The sequence below is a fragment of the Microcaecilia unicolor genome, chromosome 4 (genome assembly GCF_901765095.1).
Source record: "Microcaecilia unicolor chromosome 4, aMicUni1.1, whole genome shotgun sequence".
Taxonomy (NCBI): domain Eukaryota; kingdom Metazoa; phylum Chordata; class Amphibia; order Gymnophiona; family Siphonopidae; genus Microcaecilia; species Microcaecilia unicolor.
In genome coordinates this window covers 348,429,010-348,449,774 of record NC_044034.1, presented here as the reverse complement: position 1 = coordinate 348,449,774, position 20,765 = coordinate 348,429,010, and the positions used below count along the sequence as shown (strand labels likewise).

At 46.3% G+C, this 20,765-nt stretch overlaps 1 protein-coding gene across 1 annotated transcript in view; it reads right to left on the bottom strand.

Moving 5' to 3' along the window:
• Nucleotides 1-20,765, bottom strand: part of DYRK1A (dual specificity tyrosine phosphorylation regulated kinase 1A) — a 646,342-nt gene that overhangs the window by 83,434 nt on the left and 542,143 nt on the right. The window contains 1 exon segment of the mRNA XM_030202220.1: nucleotides 2,536-2,676. Coding sequence (XP_030058080.1) covers nucleotides 2,536-2,676 — 141 coding nt within the window.

Below are 20,765 nucleotides of genomic sequence, written 5' to 3'. Positions count from 1 at the left end.
TGGTATTTTTGAACAGCATCCACACCTGATGTAAATGTTTGACCTTTGCAGCTGCTCTTCTTCTTTTTTTTTTTCACCATTCTTCATATTTTATCATAGTCTCCTTCTAGCTGGTCCCCACAGCTCCTCAATCATACCACTCTTACAGCCTTCACCTCCATCGACAAGGCCGTCACATGGTCCTCCACTTGGCCAATATATGTGCCCAACTCTCCTACCGCCGTATGGATCCCTGCCAGCACTTCCTGAACATCTTGACAAACTCCCAACATTTCTTGCTTTCAGATCCCTCATCCCGTCTGTCCAGTTTCTTCCTTCTCGGACTCAGAACCCGCTGTCGCCATGTTTTGCTTAGTACTATAGGACCTGCCATCACATCCAGCTTTGGATGGTACCCAATCCCAGCTATGTATCAAAATGTCTCCCATCTCTTGTCAGTCAACATCTTGCCCTGTCACCGGTACACTAACTCATGGTCACTAACACAAATCGGGATGGAGAATTGAAAAAACCCACTACAGCCCTGATGGAGCTCTATCTTCATGCAGCCATCTCCAAGAGTGACATCACTTCCTCCACTCCATGTACAATTTTATCTTACGTTAACCACCTTTATTTTCTAACCACTGTTATTCTAGCTTATCTTCTATAACGGTGGTTCCCAACCCTAGTTCTGGAAGCACCTCAGCCAGTCAGGTTTTCAGGATGTCCACAATGGATAGATATTTATGAAAGAGATTTGCCCCTGCCAAGCATCAGTAAGACCTCCCCAGACCTACCTTAACAAGTCCTGGTGGTCTAGTGGCCTCTCCAGGAGTTGAATCTGAGCCGCAGATTCGTTTCGGTTGATCTCTAATATATTCCACCTCTGCTTAATTTTGTGCTATTCAGTTGTTTTAATGTGTCATTATATGAATTATTTGAAAATCTTTGCTGGTGTAATTATCTATTGGTTACATCTGGCTTATTTTTGATGTATACTGCTTTGGGCAAATTTCTTCAAAATAGCGGTAAATAAATCCAAATAGATTAATGGCATTTTACTCATGAGAAAGGAATTTTATAAAAATTACTCCAGGAGTTATGTGCATATAAAGCAGGCATGAAGAACATCTGTGCCTACTTTGATGCAAAGTGCAGGCGTGTTTGGGAGAGGAATTTGAAAGAAGCACTAATAAGACAAAATATGTGAATAAAATACATCTATTGCAGAGCAGGTGCATTTACCCATGATTGGTGAGAGCTTTGTGAGGCTATCTATGAAAGAGAGTTGCATAGGGACAGAAATTTCACTCATACTCACCTGTCTCCAATGGAATCTAACCCACACTCATGCATATCTGCTAAGATTGATTCCAACCCCACCCATCACCACAATTAATCTCCTTCATCCTTATCCATACCCACAGGTACTTCCTTCCTTCTATTGATGAGAGCATCTGAACATGAATACAACCTGCCACAGTTATAATTACAGAAATCAAACAAAATAAAGGTTTCAGGAATGGAGAGCAGCTTTTCCCTTCACAGTTCATCTATAATCCTCCTCAAGATGATTTAACTATTGATAAGTAGGAGAAAAATAAATCTCCGTAACCATTAATTTTATGCTTAAAAAAAAAAAAAAAGTGAAAGCTAGCTGCTTATTCTGACTTTACTTACATGAAACCGGAAGGTGAGTCATAAGGAGAAACACAGCTGTTTAACATATTTTCCTGGCTGTACTATCTTCAGTACATTCTAAGATCTATGAGGCAGGGACTCTCATGTGGGTACTGAACATGTCCTTTCATTTTAAATGGCCTGAGACTGCCAGACTCATTTAACACAGTTATGTAACATCTTACTGTTGTCAAAACTAGTGACGTACTTAGTCAGACTTTTCAATAATTTTTCCAAGTCTCAGTCTGGTGTTCCAGCTGCCTCTCTAGGCATTTCAAACCTCAATCTGGCAGTCCAATAGCCACACTCAGTACATTCTGAGCTTTATTCCGATGCTCTAATAGCCTCTCTCAGTGCATTTTAAGCTTCATTCTGGTTCTCTGATAGCATCTCTCAGCGCATTCCAAGTCCCACTCTAGCATTGCCAGAGATTTTTACTACACTCCTGCGGGAAACCTGCAGCAACATTTTCGATCCCAATAGGATTCTGCAAACCCATGGGATTCCCAGGATCCCCATTCCTGTGCAGCTCACACCTATGTGTCTTTCTAAATTAGCCCCAAAATAGGTTCCTACTTAGACTTCCTACCTAGACAACTGGTTATAAAATTACCCTCACATGGGGAAAATCTTAGGAAATAAAACACAAACTGTAAAAAAAAAAAAAAAAAAAAAAAAATGAATCCACCTGCCAAAATTTCCACACTCTTTATGATCTAATTATCTCACTAGGTATTTAGAATACTAAACAGAGTCAAAATGGCAACCTGAATCACACACTGTAATAAGTATTCCCTATGACTTGCAAAGTGAATCCTATGAAATTAAACATTGCTTTGAAATGAATTGATTTATACAGATTAGGTAACAAACCCTTTTTCCATCTTTGGTCTTCTTTAAATTCCAATTGCCATCAGGCAACTTCTCAAAGAACTTCCTTGCCTTTGGTGCTTGGTCAAGAATATGAGCAGTTGGTATACCCAGAACTTCCACGATTTTGCTCATCTGATCCACCTATTCAAACATTCACAAGCAAATAAGAACTAGTACCTTGCATTTAGGGTTTACATATACTTTTCTTTATTACTGATATGCCACCTATGAGAAATGTTATTTATACATCTAAAAAAATGATAAAACATTCATTTTATACAAGGTAGACAAATGTGTCACAAACAACAGATTTCAGAAGCACATGAGGAAGGTGTTTCACTTTCATTCTATTTAGAAATTTATTATTGTATATTAAAATAACAAAAAAGAAAACTAAAGAAAATCTGATGTAAAAACAGCATTTTTTTTGAGTAAAAATAAGGTGAAATTTGTTCTTACCTGCCAATTTCCTTTCCTTGAATCCTGTTAGATCAGTCAAGATGAGTGGGTTATGTCCCCAACCAACAAATGGGGGCAGAGAAAACTGACAAATCACTAATGTCATCACTAGTATAAGGAAAGGTGCAGCCCTGGAACTTGCCAATATACTACTCCCAAAGAAGATCCAAAACACAATTATCATCATACATTAACCTTAGGTATTAAGATGACAGATAAACAGTATAGAACTACCTGAATTCCCATTCTGGAGCAACATCCTAGATCAATGTCAGAGCACAGGTCCAAGAAGGCCACATAAAAATGCCATAGAGCTATGCCACAGAACTGCACCACCATGGGCAGCCATGCCACAGAACTACATACACCACAGAGCACCACCATGAGGCAATAAAATAAAAGCTCACAAGGGCCCCATATTATAAAATAACACTCTGACTAGCATTAAAGAACAACGCTATATACCACCATCGTGGCTCCACATTCAGGAAGAAGTGTTGGGCTCCCATTTCTTCACAGATCAGGAAATACTGTCCCAGAGCCAGCAGCAGGGAAAAAAAAAACCCCCTGAAAAGTCTCTTAGTCACAAACACAACTACTGGAAGAAATTTTCATCTGCTGTCTTCTCAGGTGGGTCCTGAACTGGTCTTAAAGAAATTAGCAGGTAAGAACAAATTTCACTTTCCTTATCCTACTAGACTAGTGCAAAAGAATGGGATGTACCCAAGATGTAAGAACCTCGGGTGGGAGAAGACCAGGCTCCCAGAGACACTGTCTTCTCAAGGCAGCAATTCTATTACATTAAGCATCTGCAGTGCAACAATCAAACAAGGGTATACCAAAGACTAAGCATACCTGTTGCTTATAGCCACCTATTTCACTGCTTTTGGGGTAGTCATTGCCAATGCTCACTCTATCAATGAAAAAGGTCTAGAACTATGCTGACCTGAGGAATCAAAGCCTTAAGGCCCTGCTAGCCATTCATGCACGCATCATAAACACTGTTCTGCCTACCTGCTGATGGCTAATCAGAGCAACCTTGAACTGCCCAAGCTAGGAATGAAGACAACTCATTACCAAAGGTCTTTTGCACAGACAAAGGTGACCAGATCTGGCCTGGACATGATTTAACCAGAAGTGTCATGCTGAACACTCAGTGTGCCCTAAAAAAAGAAGATACAAAATCCTTCAAAAGCTAACTGAGCAAGCCCTGAAGGCTGCCACTGATTCACCATGGGGCAAGGTTCCTCGCTACCCTGCAACTCGGAAATGGACCAGTTGATACAGAAGGGGTAAATTTAAGGACACAGAGACAATTCAAGCAGCTCCTTCCTGCAACTGATCCGAATGGCCACTGCTTGCACAACAGAACTAATGTAGTTGCTTCCCTTCCACTGCCAAACCACTGTCAGACACTTTATTACAATATGAAGGATGACTCCTGGACCAAATCAACTCTTCCATTCCGCTGAAGGAGAATGGAACAGGGGACACATAACAGATCAGAACTATGATAAAACTACTGACTATAACGTTTGGAGGGATAATCGTAAAAGGACACAGAACCAAAAAACCCTAGGCACTGGGAGAGGCTTTACATCCATGCTGCCCAGAAACACAAGGACTCAATGCTAACAGGAGCCAAAACTGCTCCATAAAGTAACCTGAAAGACTATATGTCACCATGCACTACCAGGTTAGGGATACCCTGCAGTGGAATGTTCCAATAGTCCCAGAGCAAAGAGTAGTGACAAAGCAGTTACTTCTTTCCCACCAAGCAGGCAAGGAGGGCAAAGCTGCGGGAGGAATACTGGATACCAAACAGGAAATATCTCAAATACCCCAGGAGGAAATGTTTTGCTGAACCCTGCAGACTATCACCTGAATAGGTGTTCTGCCAAGGAGCACCCCCCCCCAAAAAACAAACAAACAAACAAACAAACAAACAAACAAACAAACATTGGGCCCATCCAGAAAATCACAAGCCAATGTTATATCACCTGTAGTGGAGGAGTGGCCTAGTGTTTAGAGCACTGGTCTTGACATCTTTAGAGTTGCCGGGTTCAAATCCCACTGCTGCTCCTTGTGATATTGTGCAAGTCTCTTAACCCTCCATTGCTTCAGGTACAAACTTAGTATTTCAGCCCTTCAGGGCTGAATGTAACTCACCTTGAGTTACTACTGGAAAAGGTGTACGCAAAATCCAAATAAATAAATACAGAAAATTATATAGCCATACTGGGACAGACCAATTCAGGTAGTAGCAAGATTCAAGCTACTGATACCAGGGAAAAGCAGTGGCATTCTATATGTCTATCTCAATAGCAGACTTTTCCTCCAAGAACTTGTCCAAACCTTTTTTTTTAACCCAGATACACTAACCGCTGATACCTCTGGCAATGAGTTCCAGAGCTTAACTATTTGTCAAGTGAAAAAACATTTCCTCCTGTTCGTTTTAAGAGTAGTACCATGTAATTTCCTTGAGAGTCCCCTAGTCTATTTTTATGAAAGACTAAAAAAAACAAACAACTATTTATGTTCATCTGTTCTACATCACTCAGTATTTTGGCTATCTCTATCATATCCTCCCTCAGCAGTCTTTTTTCCAAGTCAAAGAGTCCTAACCTTTTAAGCCTTTCATCATATCAGAAGAGTTCCAGCTCCTTAATTATTTTGGTCGCCCTTCTTTTGAATCTTTTCTAATTCTGCATTATCTTACTTTCAAGATACGGTGACCAGAACTGCACATAATACTGAAGATGTGGTCACACCATAGGGCGGAACAGAAGCAATATACTCTTTGCCTTATATTTCAGCATAAATCCTTTTCTTGGGTGCTGATTCCTAGGGATGAACCTAGCATCAAATAACTATGATTTGGATTGTTCTTCCCATTTGTCCGCATTGTCCGCATTCAATCTGTTCTGCAATTTGGATACCCAGTCTTCCAACTTCCTAAGGGCTTCCTGCAATATTTCACAATCTGCATGCATTTTAACAACTCTGAATAGTTTTGTATCGCCTGCAAATTTAATCGCCTCACTCATCATTTCCATTTCCAGATTATTAATAAATGTTAAATAGTACCGGCCCCAGTACAGATCCCTGGAGCACTCCACTACTCACCCTCCTGCACTGAGAGAATTGGCCATTTAACCCTATCCTCTGTGTTCTATCCACCAATCAATTCCTAATCCACAACAGAACATTGCCTCCTCTCCCATGGGGTTTTAATTTTCTCAGGAGTCTCCCATAAGGGACTTTGTCAAAAGCTTTCTTAAAATCTAGATATACTACATCAACTGGCTCACCTTTATCCAAAAGTTTATTTCATGCATTCAAATAAATGAAACAAATTGGTGAGGCAAGAATTGCCTGGCTGAATCCATGTTGACTCTGTCCCATCAAACATATAAACGGCGAGTGACCGTACTCACTCGCAAATGCGCAGTAGAGACTTCCCTCTCTGCCCCGCCCCCGCATCAATACGTGACGACGGGGGCGGGACAGAGAGGGAAGTCTCTACTGGCATTCTGTAGACATCGGAACCAGCCCCCTCCCCCCCCCTCGGAATCGCCGCCGCCCCTCCATCTGGCCCGAGCATTGTGAACTTACATCACCACGCAGCAGCAGGCACATCAGCAAAGCTGCCGTCGGGCTTCCTTCTCTGCCTTTGTCCCGCCCTCGCCAACGTTACGTCACACGAGGGCGGGACACAGGCAGAGAAGGAAGCCCGCCCTGATGGCAGCTTTGCTGATGTGCCTGCTGCTGCGTGGTGATGTAAGTTCACAGTGCTAATCGGGCCCGGGTGGAGGGGCGGCGGCAGCGACTCCGGGGGAGGCGGGGCGGGGGCTCGGAAACCCCCCCATTCCAAAAGTAGCCCGTTTTCACGGGCTCAACGGCTAGTTAAACCATATTTGTCTATGTGTTCAGTGATTTTATTCTTTATAATGGTTTCCAATATTTTGCCCGGCACTGACATCAGGCTTACTGGTCCATAATTTCCTAGATCCCTTTTAAAAAATAGGCATTACATTGGCCACCCTCCAATCACTAACAGCAGATCTGCAATTTCATATTTGAGTTTTCAGTACCCTAGGGTATATACCATCTAGTCCAGGTGATTTACTACTCTTGGGTCAATTTGGCTCAGGACATCTTCCAGGTTCACAGAGATTTCTTTTAGTCCCTCCGCATCATCACCCTTGAAAACCATCTCTGGTACAGGTAGATGTCTTACATCATCTTCAGTAAAGACCGAGGCAAAGAATTCATTCAGCCTTTCTGCTATGGCCCTGTCCTTCCTGAGTGCTCCTTTTATTCCTTGATGATCTAACGATCCCACGGACTCCCTCACAGGCTTTCTGCTTCTGATATGCCTGAAAAAGTTATTACTATGAGGTTTTTTTTTTTAAATTTTTATTTTGAGAAGTTTTTATTGAATTCCAATGGTAAAAATTTCCATGAGCAAATTTAGAATACATCAAAGAAGATGTCCCACCTTAATGCAAGGAAAAACAAGCTCAAGCCCAGAAAAGGTGAATACAAAGAACTACACTTATAAACAATTTTTGAGTTAGAAAACTAATGGTTGGGGAGATCCACCCACAGATATGAAGGTTTGCCTTATAAGTGGATGTGTATCTCATTGTTTCTGAAGTCTTTTTTTCGATATTTTTGATAGTATTGCTCTGCATGACCCTTCTTGAGATACAGAATAAAAGAGTGGAGGTTTGTTTGTGAATGGTAATTAAAATCACCATTATACTGTTGCCAAATTTGTAAGCTTTTCTTATTTCTGTTAACCCATCTGTGTAATCATTCTGGCCTAGCAGATGGTAGTATAGCCCTATGCGTATATTCTTTCCCTTCACACATAGAATGTCTATTCATTAAGGATCACGAATGATACATACCTGTAGCAGGTGTTCTCCGAGGACAGCAGGCTGACTGTTCTCACGACTGGGTTGACGTCCACGGCAGCCCCCACCAACCGGAAAAAAAACTTTGCGGGCGGTCCCGCACGCAGGGCACGCCCACCGTGCATGCGCGGCCGTCTTCCCACCCGTGTGCGACCGTTCCCGCTCAGTTGAATGACAAGCAAAGGAATGAGTAAAACACAACTCCAAAGCTGAGGAGGGAGGGTAGGTGAGAACAATCAGCCTGCTGTCCTCGGAGAACACCTGCTACAGGTATGTATCATTCGCTTTCTCCGAGGACAAGCAGGCTGCTTGTTCTCACGACTGGGGTATCCCTAGCTCTCAGGCTCACTCAAAACAAGAACCCAGGTCAATTTAACCTCGCAACGGCGAAATTGACCTACGAAGAACAACTAACTGAGAGTGCAGCCTGACCAGAATAAAATGGGGTCCTGGAGAGTGGAGTTGGATTCAAACCCCAAACAGATTCTGCAGCACCGACTGCCCGAACCGACTGTCGCGTCGGGTATCCTGCTGAAGGCAGTAATGTGATGTGAATGTGTGGACAGATGACCACATCGCAGCCTTGCAAATCTCTTCAATAGTGGCTGACTTCAAGTGGGCCACTGACGCTGCCATGGCCCTAACACTATGAGAAGTGACATGACCCTCAAGAGCCAGCCCAGCCTGGGCGTAAGTGAAAGAAATGCAATCTGCTAGCCAATTGGAGATGGTGCGTTTCCCGACAGCGACCCCCTTCCTATTGGGGTCAAAAGAAATAAACAATTGGGCGGCCTGTCTGTGGGGCTGTGTCCGCTCCAGATAGAAGGCCAACGCTCGCTTGCAGTCCAATGTGTGCAACTGACGTTCAGCAGGGCGGGTATGCGGTCTGGGAAAGAATGTTGGCAAGACAATTGACTGATTAAGATGGAACTCCGACACCACCTTTGGCAGGTACTTAGGGTGAGTGCGGAGTACTACTCTGTTATGATGAAATTTGGTAAAGGAGCATGAGCTATCAGGGCTTGAAGCTCACTGACTCTACGAGCTGAAGTAACTGCCACCAAGAAAATGACCTTCCAGGTCAAGTACTTCAGATGGCATTAATTCAGTGGCTGAAAAGGAGATTTCATCAACTGGGTGAGGACGACGTTGAGATCCCATGACACTGCAGGAGGTTTGACAGGGGGCCTTGACAAAAGCAAGCCTCTCATGAATCGAATGACTAAAGGCTCTCCAGAGATGGCTTTACCCTCTACACGATGATGGTAAGCACTAATCGCACTGAGGTGATTCCTTACTGAGTTGGTCTTGAGACCAGACTCTGATAAGTGCAGAAGGTATTCAAGCAGGTTCTGTGCAGGACAAGAACGAGGTTCTAGGGCCTTGCCCTCACACCAAACGACAAACCTCCTCCACTTGAAAAAGTAACTCTTTTTAGTGGAGTCCTTTCTAGAGGCAAACAAGATGCGGGAGACGCCCTCAGACAGACCCAACGAAGCAAAGTCAACGCCCTCAACATCCAGGCCGTGAGAGCCAGAGACTGAAGGTTGGGGTACAGAAGCGCTCCGTCGTTCTGCGAAATGAGAGTCGGAAAACACTCCAATCTCCACGATTCTTCGGAGGACAACTCCAGAAGTAGAGGGAACCAAAAGGCGGTATCAGAATCATGGTGCCGTGGTCTTGCTTGAGCTTCAGCAAGGTCTTCCCCACCAAAGGTATGGGAGGATAAGCATACAGGAGGCCGTTCCCCCAATGGAGGAGAAAGGCATCCGACGCCAGTCTACCGTGTGCCTGTAGTCTGGAACAGAACAGAGGCAGCTTGTGGTTGGTCTGAGAGGCAAAAAGGTCCACCGAGGGGGTGCCCCACTCTCGGAAGATCTTGCGTACCACTCTGGAGTGGAGCGACCACTCGTGCGGTTGCATGACTCTGCTCAGCATGTCGGCCAGACTGTTTACACCTGCCAGGTATGTGGCTTGGAGAAGCATGCCAAACTGGCAAGCCCAACGCCACATCCTGACGGCTTCCTGACACAGGGGGCGAGATCCGGTGCCCCCCTACTTGTTGATATAATACATTGCAACCTGATTGTCTGTCCGAATTTGGATGATTTGGTAGGACAGCCGATCTCTGAAGGCCTTCAGTGCGTTCCAGATCGCTCGGAACTCCAGGAGGTTGATCTGAAGATCTTGTTCCTGGAGGGGGAGCCCATCGACATGAGCTCCCCACCCCAGGCGAGATGCATCCGTCGTTAGCACCTTCATGGGCTGCGGAATTTGGAATGGACGTCCCAGGGTCAAATTGGTCCACCAGTGCAGCGAATTGCGGCAACTGGCAGACAGGTGGATGACATCTTCTAGATTCCCGGTAGCTTGGCACCACTGGGAAGCTAGGGTCCATTGAGCAGATCTCATGTGAAGGCGAGCCATGGGAGTCACATGAACCGTGGAGGCCATATGACCCAGGAGTCTCAACATCTGCCGAGCTGTGACCTGCTGAGACGCTCTGGTCTGGGAAGCGAGGCACAGAAGATTCTGCGCCCTTGCTTCGGGAAGAAAGGCCTGAGCCGTCTGAGAAGTCAGTAGAGCTCCTATGAATTCCAGAGATTGGACTGGCTGGAGATGGGACTTCGGGTAATTTATCACAAACCCCAGCAGCTCCAGAAGGTGAATAGTGCACTGCATGGACCGAAGAGCTCCTGCCTCTGAGGTCTTCTTGACCAGCCAATCGTCGAGATACAGGAACACGTGCACCCCCAGCTTGCGTAGATACGCCGCAACCACCACGAGACACTTCGTGAACACCCGTAGTGCAGAGGCGAGCCCAAAGGGCAGCACACAATACTGAAAGTGCCGTGTCCCCAGACGGAATCTGAGATACTGTCTGTGAGCTGGCAGTATTGGGATGTGAGTGTAAGTGTCCTTTAAATCCAGGGAACATAGCCAATCGTCTTTCTGAATCATTGGCAGAAGGGTGCCCAAGGAAAGCATCCTGAACTTCTCTTTGACCAGATATTTGTTCAGGCCTCTCAGGTCTAGGATGGGGTGCATCCCCCCTGTTTTCTTTTCCACAAGGAAGTACCTGGAATAGAATCCCTGCCCTTCCTGCCCGGGTGGCACGGGCTCGACCGCATTGGCGCTGAGAAGGGCGGAGAGTTCCTCTGCAAGTACCTGCTTGTGGTGGGAGCTGAAGCATTGGGCTCCCGGTGGGCAATTTGGTGGAGTAGAGACCAAATTCAGGGTGTATCCGCACCGCACTATTTGGAGAACCCACTGGTCGGAGGTTATAAGAGGCCACCTTTGGTGAAAAGCTTTCAACCTCCCCCCGACCGGCAGGCCGTCCGGCATGGACACTTTGATGGCGGCTATGTTCCCATGGATCCAGTCAAAAGCCCATCCCCTGCTTTTGCTGTGGAGGCGCAGGGGGCTGCTTAGGCGCACACTGTTGACGGGAACAAGCGCGCTGGGACTGTCCCTGTGCCTGAGGAGGCCTTCGGGCCGGCTGGGTGTACCTACGCTTGCTGTAGGCGTAGGGTGCAGCCTGCCGGGCCCGGGAAAAATGTCCACCCGCAGAGGTGGATGCTGAAGGCGCCCAGTGGGAGAGCTTGTCGAGCGGTTTCCCGCTGGTGTAGTTGGTCCACCAACTGCTCAACCTTCTCGCCGAAAATGTTATCCCCCCGGCAAGGAACATCCGCCAGTCGCTGCTGGGTGCGGTTGTCCAGGTCAGAGGCACGCAGCCAGGAGAGTCTGCGCATCACTATACCTTGAGCCGCAGCTCGAGATGCCACATCACAGGTGTCATAGATACCCCTGGACAGGAACTTTCTGCACACCTTCAGCTGCCTGACCACCTCCTGAAAAGGCCTGACTGCTCCGGGGGGAGCTTGTCGACCAGGTCCGCCAGTTGCCTCACATTGTTCCGCATGTGAATGTAGAGCTGGTATGAATGATGCAGGTCACAAGCATGGACGATTGGTAGGCCTTCCTCCCAAACGAGTCCAGAGTGCGAGACTCCCGCCCAGGGGGCGCCAAGGCGGTATCCCTCGAACTCCGTGCTCTCTTGAGAGCAGAGTCCACGACCGCCGAGTCATGAGGCAATTGAGGCCGCATCAACTCTGGGTCTGAGTGAATCCTGTATTGGGACTCCGCTTTCTTGGGGATGGTGGGATTAGATAGTGGCTTCAGCCAGTTCCGAAGCAGTGCCTCTCTAGGTAGTGATGGATAGTCGAGGACTTCGAGCATCTCCGCCCTCGGCTCATCCACAGTGACCACGGGAAAGGGAATGCAAATAGACATATCCCTGACAAAGGAGGCAAAGGAGAGGCTCTCAGGGGGCGAGAGCTTCCTCTCCGATGAAGGAGTGGGGTCGGAGGGAAGGCCCACAGACTCCTCTGAGGAGAAATATCTGGGGTCCTCCTCCTCCCTCCACGAGGCCTCCTCTTCCTCGGTGTCGGACATGAGCTCTTTCAGCTCAGTCCTCAACCGGGCCCGTCTCGACTGCGAGGAACCACGTCCTCGATGATGGCGTCGAGCGGTGGACTCCCGCGCCGGCTGGGACAAAGCTTCCCCCATCGACGTCGACTCCACCTGCGTGGCAATCGACACCGGTGCCGCAAGCAGTGTTGGCGGCCTCGGCATCGGGCCAGAGCACACCAGCGTCTCCATCAGCGGCGCCAGGGGCGCAAGCACCCCCGGTGCCGGCAGAGCCTGGCGCATCAGCCCTTCCAGAATCCCCGGAAGGATGGCTCGGAGGCACTCGTCGAGGCCCGCTGTCGGGAAAGGCAGGGGGGCCGGTGTGGGTGTCGGTGCCGGAAGCTGCTCGGGTCCAGGAGTCCACCAAAGTACCCGCGGACTGATGCAGCGACACCTCTTCAACCGAGGGGAAACGCTCCTCCCGGCACTGCCGCTTCTTGGGCGTTGAGTCATCCCTCGAGGTACCGGAGCTGGCAGTCCCGTGTGCCGTGGGCGACCGATGACGGTGTTTCTTTGCTTTCTTTCGATGCCCGTCATCGGCGCTCGGCGGAAGAGACGAAGAGGAGGTAGAACCCCCCGGCCTCGAGGAATCAGATCCGACAGGGTTCAGTTCCGATGGCCCTGGGTAGAGGGAGTGGCCGGGGCCGACTGCCCACGCGGCCGCTCACCGTCACCGGCAGGCTGGCGGGGCAACGGTACCTGTACTCCTGGGGTCGGTGCCAGGGTCGGCGCCAATTTCGTTGACATCGGTACCGGTACCGAAGATCCGGCCATCGACACCGATGTCGTCGAAGTCGACGTCGAAGGGCTGGTGGAAGTTCCGAAAAGACGGTCCCGAAGAACTTGCCTCGCCATCTGTGTCCGCTTCCTCAAGCCGAGACACATGGTGCACGTCTTAGAATTATGCTCCGGCCCGAGGCACTGGAGGCACCAAGCGTGAGTATCGGTCTGCGAGATCTGCCGGCCGCACCGACCAGACTTTTTGAATCCGCTCGGGACCTTCGAAGACATCGATGGAAAAATTGCGTCGGCGAAGTCAAAGTTGTCGATGGTGGCGGTGAAAAGCACACCCGAAAAAGAAACGGCCGCGTGGCCACAAGGCCGCAACGAAGCGCCCTCGCGGCTAAGAACGACGAGGACACTCTTTAAGTTCAGTAGAAAAAATACGCGAACGCGTACGCTAAAGAGAAAAAAGGCGCGGCTAAGCCGCAATCCGGTTTCCGGGGCTGACAGAGAGACGATAACACGTCTCTCTCCAGTGCAGAATAGAAAAAAACTGAGCGGGAACGGTCGCGCACGGGTGGGAAGACGGCCGCGCACGCGTGGTGGGCGTGCCCTGCGTGCGGGACTGCCCGCGAAGTTTTTTTCCGGTTGGTGGGGGCTGCCGTGGACGTCAACCCAGTCGTGAGAACAAGCAGCCTGCTTGTCCTCGGAGAATCCATGTTACTGTTTCATGCAGAATTTGTATTCGACTCAATTCCCTCTAACATACAGCGCAACCTTCCTCCAATTTGATTCACCTTATCATTGCGATATAATTTCTATCCTGTTAACATAGTGTCCCCACTGATTGTCCTCCTTCCACCAGGTCTCTGAGATACCTATTATATCTACCTTTATTCTAATTCTCCTATTTTTTCATTCATATTTTCATTTATTACTGCATACATTGCTTAAATAAGAAAATAAACCAGTCCACATCAACGAGGAGCAAGAAGAAATATCTTCTAAAGAAACAATTCAGGAAACTAATCAGATATAATATCTAATACATTTAGTTCCACATAATTCAGACCTCACTTTCCACCTTATCTTTCTCTCTCAACAAAAGAAAAGATTCTAGTTGAGCACAATCATAAAATGCATATTTTTTTAGTTTGACATGTAATAAGACATCTTACAGGGTAACGGATGCACTAAAAGCTATAACACTATCCTTTAACTGAAGAAACTTTCCTTTTTAACTGAGTTGCACTAGCAACATCTGTAAGAATCTGAATACAATGGCCACAAAAAAGTATTTCTTTCTTTATTAAAATAAAGCTTCAATAATTTTAACTTTTTCTGTTCCATATTAAAAAGCAAAGTAGCCCTATCGTGAATGATATTTTGAGAAATCTCCAAAAATTCAGTTAAATTCAATGAAGGCAGCTCTGCTTGTGCCTCATTCCCTGATTTTGGAATATCCTATATAATAAAACGCACCTCCAACATTTTGAAGCTGACTACATGGCTGAGGCATTCCTGCTCTCTGTATCCATCTCCTGAATTGACATCACGTACTTCCGGGTTCATCACAAGCAGAAGTGACCAACCACATGAGGTTTCTCGGCTTCAGAATGTTGGAGGTGCATTCTATTAAACAGGATTGGTCAGTTCCTTGAAGCACAGCCAGAGCTCAGCGTCCTACACAGTAATGTTCAGACACCAGAGAGAGGAGGGGGGGGGGGGGGGGGGGGGGGGCTGACACCAGAGAGGGGGGGGGGGGGGGGGGAAGGTATCTCTGTCACACACACTCTCTCTCTCACAGTCAATGTCTTTCTCTCTCACACAATGTCTCACATTCACTCTCTATGTGTCACACAGTCACTCACACACTCTCTTGGTCTCATACACTCAGTCTCACAGACAGTCTGTGTCTCACACTCTCTCTCTCTCTCTCTCTCTCTCTCTCTCTCGCACACACTGTATCTGTGTGAAACACACACTCTCTCTCACACTGTCTCACATACGCACTTGCACACACTCTCATTCTCACACACAGTCACTCTCTCTCTCACAGACACACTCTCACACACACACACTCGCACATTCACTCTCTCTCTCTCACATACAGTCACTCTCACATACACTCTCTCAAACATACACACTCCACGGAAAACCTTGCTAGCACCCGTTTCATTTGTGTCCGAAATGGGCCTTTTTTACTAGTAAACATAATAATTCAGAAAAAAACACTTCATCCTTCAGCTAAATGCCCTTGATCTCTCCTCTGGAGTATATCGGGAGCTAGCAAATGGTGAGTAGGAAGTTTTTTTTAAAAATGCAAAATTTTCACTCTCAGCATATTCTCCAAATTAACAAGAAGCCTATGTACATATAAGCTATTCTTGATAGCTGTTATGCTAGCATTCTGCAAAGTTTAAATCTGAGATGAATTCTGATCTAAATTTTTCCCACGTTTGAACCAGGGACTCTATATCTGAAAGTTTACCACAGTCTGCTAGGAAAAGTACATACTTGAGGAATTGTAACTTTTTTTAAACAGTTCTTGGTCCTAATGACTACCCTCCAGATAAGAGTCAAAGTAGTATTTTTGGCTGACTTGGAGTCCGAGGAAACTAAATCCAGGCACTAAACTGCCACAGGGAGAGCCACAGCAGTCACTGACACCAACTTATGAGTCTGACCACTTCCGGAGAAGGGCAAACCTTCCAGAGAAAGCTCTCCTGAACAGAAACCAAAGGAAGAATATGGTGCAGCAAGGTTAGGCTAACCCCCAGGGCTCAAGGAACAGAAGCCTCAGAATCTTCAGGGGAGGCAGAACCACCTCAAACCAATGCATGTTTATCCACTGGGTTGGTAGCCCTAGGAGTGATTGCTATAACCTTCTCCTTCAGTTTGGCACGATGTTTCCCCTTCATAAAATATTCAAAAAACAATTAAAGTACCTGAGCAGAAATCTGGGCAGAGTGACAAGCTCCAGCTCCTTCGTGGCTTCTAAGAGGCCAGGCATGCCCCTTTGGGCACGTGCCTACAGCCATGTGCCACAATTGGCAAGCCGCAGGAAGAGGGCAGCAACTTAGAGTGACGACAGATGCTGCCAGAAAGAATCCTCTGCAAACACACTCCAATGGGATGGATCTCACTCTCCCTCGGTTCCCAGCAGACAACAAGACTGGCAAGCCTTTATACAGGATGGGGATAACGCCTTAGAATGACAACAAATGCTGCCAGATGAAATCCTCTGCACATTCACTGCAATAGGGTGGCTCTCACTCTCCCTCTGCTCCCCTATCTTATTTTTTAGGCTTCTAGCATTTGTATACAGACACGTCTGTGTTTTGTTTTTTTAATTTGTAAAGAGTCTTTATTGTGATACTCAATATTCCTTTCCAATAAGGAACGTAAATATTTGTGTACAAGCCAAGAGAACCATCTAACAGCATAGCCTCTATTCAAACTCAAGATAAAAAGAACTGTACATAGTAACCCCAACTGGAATTCAAATCCAATGAAAACACACTCTCTGACCCTATATTTATAAGTTTTTGTACCCCAATCTCCCTCCCCTCTGCCCAACCTACCCCTTAACATGAGCAGTGTTTCAAGAAGGGCTCCCAGATCGCCTCCCATTTTGCCTCTGTGTGATTTCAAATTGCTCGAAGTCTCTCCATTTCACAAAGAAACCAAAGTTTGTTTAGCCATCTCGACAGGTGTGGGACCTCCCTAGATTTCCACTGCCCAGCAATCACTACTCTGGCCGCCACCATTGCCTGTGATTTAGAAAGGCCTGGGGGTTTCTTAGAAAACATAAAAAACTCAGGAGACTACTTTATAGGTCTTTGAATCTAATTCTGCAATCTACAATGTATAGCTTTCTAATAGGCCCTGATTTTAGTACAAACCCACCAAATATGTCCCATCGTGCCCCTTTGACCACAGCCACGCCAACAAAGCGGTGAAACCCCAGAAAACATGTGGTGGAGCCTGACCGGAGTAAGATACCATCGTTAGAGCACTTTAACCACATTCTCCTGGAAGGGAACTGAAATAGAGATCTTAGACCAATTACTTTCAAAATAGGCCCAATCACCGTCCTCAATAACCACCTGATGCCACCGTTCTCTATGAGCATAGTTAGGACCCATCTTCCCACGTAAAAACGAGTACAAACACGTAATAAGACCCTTGGTTGTTTTGGAATCTTCACATAAGTCCTCCAGGAAAGTGTTCTCTCGCAATATAACCGCCCGAACCTCCTTGGAGAGAAGAAAATGCCTCAATTGAGAATAAGCAAAAAACTCAGTGGACGAGATATGAAACTGCTCCTGCAAAGATTCAAATGAAATCACCCTGCCTTCTTCAAACATCTGGCCCCAAGAAACCAATCTCAAAGATTCCCAGCTAAAAAAAAAGGCCCCATACAAACCCCAGGAGGAAAGAGAGGATTATGCGCTATTGGCGACAACTTAGATAACACCGCTTCCGGCCTATCAAAGAGTTCATCCCAATAGAAAAAAGTAGAATATATCGATGGACACAGACCCGTACCCAAAGACCTGTGTTTACGAGGAAGCCACATCATAGCCCTAAGCAGACAACAGCCCACCTCAGCCTTGCTCCAACTTCACGCTTAACTTATGTGGGTGACCATGAAACCACTCAAAAGCCGCTCGCGCTTGAGCCACCCTATAGTACCACCTAACATTTGGAACCCCAAGACCACCATTTCTCCTATCCTTAAACAATAAAGCTCTTGGCAACCGAGGACATTTGTTGGCCCAAACAAATCGAATCAGTTTATCTTGCACCCCCTTCAAAAAAGCCCTAGATACCCTAATAGGAAGAACCTGAAAAAGGTACATCAACCGCGGCAATACATTCATCTTCAGGACCGCAATTCTCCCCAACCAGGATAAGTCAATAATATCCCATTTCCCCAGGTCTCTATAAAGTACCTTCAATAGAGGAGGATAGTTAGCAGAAAACAACTCAGATATATTATGAGTAATCGTAACCCCCAAGTAAACTATACCTTTCGTAACCCATTTAAAAGAGAGAGACTGTTGAAGCAAATCCAAGATCGGAGAGGGACACTTCTGTGTTTTTAACTTGCATCTACAAGCTGCTTAGAAATTGTCAGGTATACTTAGCAACCTTTGAAATGTTCTACCATTAAACACTACAGGCTCTCTTTCATCTTTATTGAAACCTCTCTGAGATTCTTTAAATGTCCTGCTATAATAGCATCCTTCAAGGATATCTGACTCCAATCATGCGCTCCTGAGCGACTGTCAGCTCCCCCCCCCCCCCCCAACCCTATTCTAATTTGGAAGCTATTCTAATCTCCCTTTTAAATGTTAGTGCCAGCAGTCTGGGTCTCTTCAGTTAAGGTGGAGTCCATTCTTTTGGAATAGACTCCCACTTCCCCAGAATGTTGCCCAGTTCCTAGCAAATCAAATCCCTCTTCCCTGCACCATCGTCTCATCCATGCAATGAGACTGGAGCTCTGACTGCCTCTTGGATCCTACACATGTGGAATGGAGAGAACTACTGAAAATGTTACCACGGAAGTTCACTGATGACCCCACTAAACTGTTAGCTTGCAACAAACAAGGAGAAAAGGTGGGAGAGGGGAGATATGATAGAGACATTTAAATACTTATATGGATTGAATGAACATGATATGGGCCTTAAAGTGACTGACTGACTTAGGAACTGGTTGAGAGAAAGGTAACAGAGGGTAGTGGTAAATGGAGCACATTCTGAGGAAAAGGATGTTTTCAGTAATGTGCCACATGATTTGGTTCTTGGGCTGGTTCTTTTTAACATTTTTGTAAGCGATATTGCTCTCTGGTAAGGTTTGCCCTTTTGTGGATGATCCAAAATCTGTAATAGGATACACACCCTCTGACGGTGTGGATAACATAAGAACTTAGCAAAGCTAGAGGAATGGTCTGGAACTTGGCAGCTTAGATTTAATGATTAAAAAAAATGTAGGGTCATGTATTTGGGCTGCAAAACTGAAGGGAACAGTACCGTTTAGGGGATGAAGAACTTTTGTACACCAAAGAGGAGTGGGACTGGGTGTGATCGTATGTAATGATCTTAAGGTGGCCAAACAACTAGAAAAGGCGATGGAGAAAGCTAGAAGGATGCTTGGGTGCATAGGGAGGAATGGCTGAAATCCCGTGCCCATGCTGACTTCATATATTTCAAATTCTTGCTGACCTCCTTCCAGTCTGCTCTTTTACTTGCCAAACAGGACTATTACATCCAGTTGACAAATTCTCTTGGCTCAAACCCTCAACGTCTCTTTGCCACACTGAACTCTCTCCTCAAAGTGCCTTCACCTCCAACACCCCCTTCACTTTCCCCCCAGACTCTGGCTGAGTTCTTTCATGATAAGGTTCACAAGATTAAACTTGAATTCTCAACCAGGTCACCTCTACCTCTCCTTCCCTTAGTCCATTCTCTCAACCCTTCAACCCCTGCCTCCCTTTCTTCCTTTTCTGAAATCACTGAAGAGGAAACTACACATCTTCTTTCCTCCTTGAAACTAACTACCTGTTCCTCTGATCCTATTCCCACCCATCTACTTAACACTATCTCTCCTACTGTCATCCCGTTTATCTGTCATATCCTCAATCTTTCACTGTCCACTGCGACTGTTCCTGATGTATTCAAACATGCCGTAGTCATACCACTCCTTAAAAAACCTTCACTGGCCCTACCTGTCCTTCCAACTATCGCCTCATCTCCCTCCTCCTTTTCCTATCCAAGATACTTGAACATGCTGTTCACCACCGTTGCCTTGACTTTCTTTCATCTCAAGCTATTCTTGATCCACTTCAATCTGGCTTTTGCCCCCTTCATTCAACTGAAACAATGCTTGCTAAAGTCTCCAATGATCTGTTCCTAGCCAGATCCAAAGGTCTCTATTCTATCCTCATCCTTCTTGATCTGTCTGCTGCTTTTGACACTGTTGATCACAGCCTACTCCTTGATACGCTGTCCTCACTTGGATTTCAAGGCTCTGTTCTTTCCTGGTTTTCTTCTTATCTCTCCCAGCGTACCTTTAGTGTATACTCTAGTGGCTCCTCTTCTACTTCTATCCCACTGTCAGTTGGTGTACCTCAGGGATCTGTCCTGAGACCTCTTCTCTTCTCCATCTATACTTCTTCCCTTGGTACTCTGATCTCATCCCATGGTTTTCAGTATCATCTTTACGCTGATGACTCCCAGATCTACCTCTCCACACCAGAAATCTCAGGCCAGTATCAGCCTGCCTATCTGACATTGCTGCCTGGATGTCTCAGCGCCATCTGAAACTAAACATGACCAAGACTGAGCTTCTTATCTTTCCCACTAAACCAGCCTCTCCTCCTCCCCCATTCTCTATTTCTGTGGATAACACTCTCATTCTTCCTGTCTCATCAGCTCGTAACCTTGGGGTCTTTGACTCCTCCCTCTCCTTCTCTGCACATATTCAACAGACTGCTAAAACCTGTCATTTCTTTCTCTATAATATCAGCAAAATTCGCCCTTTCCTTTTTGTACACACTACCAGAACCCTCATCCATGCTCTTATCACCTCTCGTTTAGACTATTGCAACTTGCTTCTCACAGGTCTCCCACTTAGCTATCTCTCTCCTT